Here is a 7,848-nt window from a genome sequence, read left to right as displayed (position 1 = left end):
CCCATGGTTCATTTTCATACCACAACCTCAAACATTGTATACCCACGGTTCATTTTCATACCATGACCTCAAACATTGTATACCCATGGTTCATTTTCATACCACGACCTCAAAATTGTATACCCACGGTTCATTTTCATACCACAACCTCAAACATTGTATACCCATGGTTAATTTTCATACCACAACCTCAAACATTGTATACCCACGGTTCATTTTCATACCACAACCTCAAACATTGTATACCCATGGTTCATTTTCATACCACAACCTCAAACATTGTACACCCACGGTTCATTTTCATACCACAACCTCAAACATTGTATACCCATGGTTCATTTTCATACCACAACCTCAAACATTGTATACACATGGTTCATTTTCATACCACGACCTCAAACATTGTATACCCATGGTTCATTTTCATACCACAACCTCAAACATTGTATACCCATGGTTCATTTTCATACCACAACCTCAAACATTGTATACCCATGGTTCATTTTCATACCACAACCTCAAACATTGTATACACATGGTTCATTTTCATACCACGACCTCAAACATTGTATACCCATGGTTCATTTTCATACCACAACCTCAAACATTGTATACCCATGGTTCATTTTCATACCACAACCTCAAACATTGTATACCCATGGTTCATTTTCATACCACGACCTCAAAATTGTATACCCACGGTTCATTTTCATACCACAACCTCAAACATTGTATACCCATGATTCATTTTCATACCACAACCTCAAACATTGTATACCCATGGTTCATTTTCATACCACAACCTCAAACATTGTATACCCATGGTTCATTTTCATACCACAACCTCAAAATTGTATACCCACGGTTCATTTTCATACCACAACCTCAAACATTGTATACCCATGGTTCATTTTCATACCACGACCTCAAACATTGTATACCCACGGTTCATTTTCATACCACAACCTCAAACATTGTATACCCATGGTTCATTTTCATACCACGACCTCAAACATTGTATACCCATGGTTCATTTTCATACCACGACCTCAAAATTGTATACCCACGGTTCATTTTCATACCACAACCTCAAACATTGTATACCCATGGTTCATTTTCATACCTTGACCTCAGATCTTATATACCCATGGTTTATTTTCATACCAAAGCCTTAGACTCTGCATACCCATAATTCATTATCATACCATGACCTCAGACCTTGTATACCCATGGTTTATTTTCATACCACGACCTTAGACTCTGCATACCCATAATTCATTATCATACCATGACCTCAGACCTTGTATACCCATGGTTTATTTTCATACCACGACCTTAGACTCTGCATACCCATAATTCATTATCATACCATGACCTCAGACCTTGTATACCCATGATTCATTTTCATACCACTGCCTTAGACTTTGCACACCCATAATTAATGTTCATACCATGACCTCAAACCTTGTATACCCATGATTAATTTTCATACCATGACCTTAGACCTTGTATACCCATGATTCATTTTCATACCATGACTTTAGACCTTGTATACACATGATTCATTTTCATACCGTGACCTTGTATACCCATGATTCATTTTCATACCGTGACCTTGTATACCCATGATTCAGTTGCATACCATGACCTTGTATACCCATGATTCAGTTGCATACCATGACCTCGTATACCCATGATTCATTTTCATACCATGACCTAGTATACCCATGATTCATTTTCATACCATGACCTTGTATACCCATGATTCAGTTGCATACCATGACCTCGTATACCCATGATTCATTTTCATACCATGACCTTGTATACCCATGATTCAGTTGCATACCATGACCTCAAACCTTGTATACCCATGATTCATTTTCATACCATGACCTTAGACCTTGTATACACATGATTCATTTTCATACCATGACCTTGTATACCCATGATTCAGTTGCATACCATGACCTCGTATACCCATGATTCATTTTCATACCATGACCTTGTATACCCATGATTCAGTTGCATACCATGACCTCGTATACCCATGATTCATTTTCATACCATGACCTTGTATACCCATGATTCAGTTGCATACCATGACCTCAGACCTTGTATACCCATGATTCATTTTCATACCATGACCTTGTATACCCATGATTCAGTTGCATACCATGACCTTGTATACCCATGATTCATTTTCATACCATGACCTTGTATACCCATGATTCCGTTTCATACCATGACCTCAGACCTTGTATACCCATGATTCATTTTCATACCATGACCTTTTTCATACCATGACCTTGTGTACCCATGATTCATTTTCGTACCATGACCTTTTTCATACCATGACCTCAGATCTTGTATACCCATGATTCATTTTCACACCATGACCTATACCTTGTGTACTAATGAGATTTGTATTTGACCAATTAGCTTGCACTGTGCGGGCGATTAGAAGTCGCAGCCGTACAGCAAACATGGCACTTTCTTTTCCCTATCCTTCTGCTCCATTATAATGTAATTAATTGAACATTATTATGATGATCAGTGTATAGTTCTGCTGTAGAGTATTTATAGACTTAAAAAGTGCATATTCTTCTCAAAGGTGGGTCAGCAATTATTTGGTCAATATTTGACTCCCAGTTGTTTAAACCAGCTAACTCTGCTGGTGTGTGCAGAATGCATTCAATTGTCATTAAATTTTGCATCTGTTTAAAGAGGACTCGAGTGTTTATCATGTGAAAAAAGGAGATACAAAATTGTAGTTCAGTGGTTCGCAAAGTAGCACCTCAAAAGAACACGTGGCTCTCCAAGTACCATCATGAGAACACAGTAGCATTGTAGGCCTACATATTCATTACAAACAAGGCAGAGGTTTTATTTAACAAGTACATTTATTTTTGTTGCCATTGTTACAATGCACACAATTTGAACAGTAACACTTCTTGAATATAAGAAAAGAAGGCTACTTGACTAATGCATAAAACTATAAAAATTGCACACCAAATTTTTGCCTTCCACGAGATAAAGAATTACTGTTCGCAATAGAAATAGTTCAATAATATTTAATTAGAAGCAGGACTATTAAAACCGCCATTTATTGCACAGACTAAATATACATACACAGTATCTTAAAGAGAGATCAGACCTACCGGAACTTAAATCGGTTTTACCTACATATATTAAAACGACCTTAATTTCCTTGCAATATCTAGTTTAGTTTTTTTTAATTACACTCTTATTGCGTCAAAGAGGAAACAAACTATTATTTTCCGTTTGCAAATTCGGCAACAAACGATTGGACCACAACACATAGCTGAAGGAACTACCGCTTGTTCCTGTCATTTTCACAATAAAAGACACTCTTTAATCAACTGACACATTTGCCAAAATCCGACGATGTCAATTCGGCGAATGTGTTTGTTGCAATCATACCCAATAAACCTACTATCTTGCACTACGGACAGTTGGATGCATACCTAATTGTGCTCACAACCCGCCGTGTAGGTTTTTGTTTTGAAATTCGACGTTTACTTCCGGGTGATGAAGGCAGGAAATAGGTACGGCTCTCATTTCAATTGAACAAATACGGCACATTCTCCCTTCAAACGTTGTGTTTTGTGGCCAAATTCCATCTGCTGGGAAGATACACGCTGTCACATGAGTAAGGGATCCGTATTCATCATAGAAGTGGTATATTTGAACGCATAATGTCTACGTCCCTCTGTTAGCATGGTGGCTAACCGGTTAGCATGATGAAATGTGCTGCATTCATGTCCTAATGAAGACTGGCACTGCTTAACCAGCAAGGTTATCTAAGGCAACTTTGCCGTCTTGAGGCACACAACAACTTTATTGTCACCCTGTTCAATATTTGCCGTGTCAACACCATGTAAGCCGGCAAATGTATGGCCACAACAAGCCATACCAGTAGCGATCGGCTCCTGCTATGACGTCATGCTGTGTTGCAACTTTCCTCTTGTCATTTGTTGTCTTGTTGGTTCTCCCCCACAGACTCCCTGCTGAGTTAAAGATGACGGACATGGCAGCCAATGGAGACAGCTGTGACAAGCCTCTAAGACGCACAGGAGCCAAAGACAAACAGAATGGCAAATTTACAGGTAATAATACTAACAATTAGTGTTGTGTCAATACTGTCAAAATGTATTTCCATACTTTTCAAAATAAAGGGAACCACCATTTGTTTTTATTATGGGCTTTATTTGAACAGAAAATCTCATGATACATTAAACATGTATACATACATTATAGTAAACATACTAGACGGCGTCTCTTTTAGTAGTAATTAAAGAAACAATCAGAATAGTTTTTATTGCCATTGTTTGAGAACGGGGTTCACAAACTAGGAATTTTACTTGGTGCAATCGTGCAACATAAAACACATACAACACAGAATAGAATAACATGAGCTGAAGAGGATAACAATAGCTCTTAATATGCTTGCTGACGTATACAGTAACATATTGTGTCATTTATTTTTACATTATTATGTCAAAATGTTGATGGATTATTAATAGAGATGTCAGATGGCGATATTATCAGCCGATAAATGCTTAAAAATGTAATATCGGAAATTATCAGTATCGTTTTCAATCTCCCGATTTTCCCGGGAGAATCCCGAATTTCAATGCAGCTCCCGAAAATCTCCCGGGGCAACCATTCTCCCGATTTCCACCCGGACAACATTATTGGGGGCGTGCCTTAAAGGCACTGACTTTAGCGTTCTCTACAACCTGTCGTCACGTCCGCTTTTCCTCCATACAAACAGCGTGCCGGCCCAGTCACATAATATATGCGGCTTTTACACACACACACAAGTGAATGCCAGTCATATTTGGTCAACAGCCATACAAGTCACACTGAGGGTGTCCGTATAAACAACTTTAACACTGTGACAAATATGCGCCACACTGTGAACCCACACCAAACAAGAATGACAAACACATTTCGACAGAACATCCGCACCGTAACACAACATAAACACAACAGAACAAATACCCAGAACCCCTTGCAGCACTAACTCTTCCAGGACGCTATAATATACACCACCCCCTACCACCAAACCCCGCCCCCCCCACTACAAATCTGGTTATACCAAGTAGTTACAGGATCATACATTTGTCATAATTAAAGTTCTCCTGTGTCCAGTGACATATTTCCTGACTTTATTAACAATTAAAAAAAATGATATAAGATTTTGTGATAATATCGTAGTCACTATTGTAGTATCGACTATATGCGACTCTGTATTGGTATCGTTAAAGTCGATATTTGTGTAGATCCACCCATTTGTTTACATTTAGTAGCGCGAGCTTGCGGTTAGCTGTTGTATCCGTCTGTGGTGTGTAGTGAAACATGTTTAGCTATTCCTCGTCCTGTAGGGATGATGCTTGTATTAAACTTACTTTTTTTGTCGCAAAGGTTCGTGATTTAGAAGTGGCAAAAACACTGTGGACGGACGTTAGCCCCTAGCCACTCTCCCTCTTCTGTCTCCACACTGTTTGTGCTTGTAAGTGCTCTTTGTGTGTTGACTCACTCGGCTCATATTACCAGCAATGTCACCACGGCGCGCCATCGTGTTCACGGAAAAAAAAAAAAGTACAGGTATTTTTCAAAGGCAGCATTCATTCATTAGCATTGCGATGCTTTAGTACCGGTACACCGTGCAAGCCTAGAAATAATTGTGCTAATTCCCCCCTGCAGTCCAGCTTGTGCACTGCGTGGTTATCACTTAATTACACTTGCATGGCTGATTACACCAGACATAAAAGTGAGCAAGCAGATGAGTTTTATGTCGCTGGGTTGTAAAATAAAATGAAAGATCAGGATTTTAGACTGAGTTGTAAAGTTAAAGTAGCAATGATTGTCACACACACACTAGGTGTGGCGAAGTTATTCTCTGCATTTGACCCATCACCCTTGATCACCCCCTGGGAGGTGAGGGGAGCAGTGAGCAGTAGCGCTGGCCTCGCCCGGGAATCTTTTTTTTTTGGTGATTCAACCCCCAATTCCAAGCCTTGATGCTGAGTGCCAAGCAGGGAGGTAATGGCTCCCATTTTTATAGTCTTTGGTATGACTCGGCCGGGGTTTGAACTCACAACTAGAGATGTCCGATATTATCGGCCGATATATGCGTTAAAATGTAATATCGGAAATGATCGGTATCGTTTTTTTTATTATCGGTATCGTTTTTTTAAATTTTTATTTATTTATTTATTTATTTATTTTTAAATCCACATAAAAAACACAAGATACACTTACAATTAGTGCACCAACCCAAAAAACCTCCCTCCCCCATTTACACTCATTCACACAAAAGGGTTGTTTCTTTCTGTTATTAATATTCTGCTTCCTACATTATATATCAATACAGTCTGCAAGGGATACAGTCCGTAAGCACACATGATTGTGCGTGCTGCTGCTCCACTAATAGTACTAACCTTTCACAGTTAATTTTACTCATTTTCATTCATTACTAGTTTCTATGTAACTGTTTTTATATTGTTGTACTTTCTTTTTTTAGTCAAGAAAATGTTTTTAATTTATTTATCTTATTTTACTAATTTTTTAAAAAAGTACCTTATCTTCACCATACATGGTTGTCCAAATTAGGCATAATAATGTGTTAATTCCACGACTGCATATATCGGTTGATATCGGTATCGGTAATTAAAGAGTTGGACAATATCGGGATATCGGCAAAAAGCCATTATCGGACATCCCTACTCACAACCTACCGATAGTATGAGTTCAGCATGTAATAAATGGTGTCGACATACAGTTGCGATCAAAAGTGTACATACACTTGTAAAGAACATGATGTCATGGCTGTCTTGAGTTTCCAATAATATCTACAAGTCTTGTTTTTTTGTGATTGGAGCACATACTTGTTGGTCACAAAAAACATTCATGAAGTTTGCTTCTTTTATGAATTTATTATGGCTCTACTGGAAATGTGAGCAAATGTGCTGGGTCAAACAGCTCCATTTTTGTTTCATCTGACATCACACGGACAAAGATAAGACCTTCTGGAGGAAAGTTCTGTGGTCAAATGAAACAAAAATGGAGCACAATACCCAGCAATATGTTTGGGGGGAAAAAAGGTGATACCTAAAATCCCAGGAACACCATTCCTACCGTCAAGCATGGTGGTGGTAGTATTATGCTCTGGGCCTGTTTTGCTGCCAATGGAACTGCTGCTTTAAATGGGACAATGAAAAAGGAGGATTAGCTCCAAATTGTTCAGGACAAGCTAAAATCATCAGCCCAGAGGTTGGGTCTTGGGCGCAGTTGGGTGTTCAAGAGAATAAATGATGGTTATGGTTTGAAGTCATATCCAACAATTGCGTCAGGTATTTGATGAGAACCACTTTATATTGTCAATATAGGCTATTCAGGCTGGATTTTTTCAATGAAAGATTAAAAAACACTGCTTTAGGTGATGGGAATTCCTGCGTAAACGTAAAGTAAGTATGGAAACGTATTGAAAAAGTATTGGAAAGTACGAAAAAGTATTGGAAAAATGCGCAAAAAAATGAAAAAGCATTGAAAAGTATGGGAAAGTATGGAGAAGTCTTGGAAACGTTTTGAAAAGTATTGGAAGAGTACCATAAAGTGTAGAAGAGTATGGAAACGTACCAAAAGTATGGGAAAGTAGCAACAAGTATTGAAAAGAATGGAAAAGTAGCAAAAAGTATTGCAAAGTATGGGAAAGTACAAAAAGTAAGTAAAAGCACTGACAAGTACTGAAAAGTATGGAAAAGTACCAACAAGTATGGGAAAGTATTGAAAAATTCCAAAAAGTATGGAAAAGAAACAAAA

At 38.3% G+C, this 7,848-nt stretch overlaps 1 protein-coding gene across 3 annotated transcripts in view; it reads left to right on the top strand.

The window, feature by feature from the left end:
* The first annotated feature begins 3,455 nt into the window (after nt 1–3,455).
* The window catches only part of vmp1 (vacuole membrane protein 1), a 62,240-nt gene continuing 57,847 nt past the window's right edge, over nt 3,456–7,848 (top strand). The window contains exons 1-2 of one of the 3 annotated variants that reach the window (XM_062068408.1): nt 3,456–3,566; nt 4,021–4,127. In XM_062068408.1, the coding sequence (XP_061924392.1) occupies nt 3,550–3,566; nt 4,021–4,127 (124 nt within the window). In that variant the 5' untranslated portion in view covers nt 3,456–3,549. Of the gene's footprint in view, nt 3,671–3,742; nt 3,899–4,020; nt 4,128–7,848 lie in introns of those variants that run through there. The other 2 variants (XM_062068409.1, XM_062068410.1) reach the window with 2 other exon arrangements.

The sequence above is a fragment of the Entelurus aequoreus genome, linkage group LG13, assembly GCF_033978785.1.
Source record: "Entelurus aequoreus isolate RoL-2023_Sb linkage group LG13, RoL_Eaeq_v1.1, whole genome shotgun sequence".
Classification (NCBI taxonomy): Eukaryota; Metazoa; Chordata; class Actinopteri; order Syngnathiformes; family Syngnathidae; genus Entelurus; species Entelurus aequoreus.
This window is presented reverse-complemented; position numbering and strand designations above follow the sequence as displayed.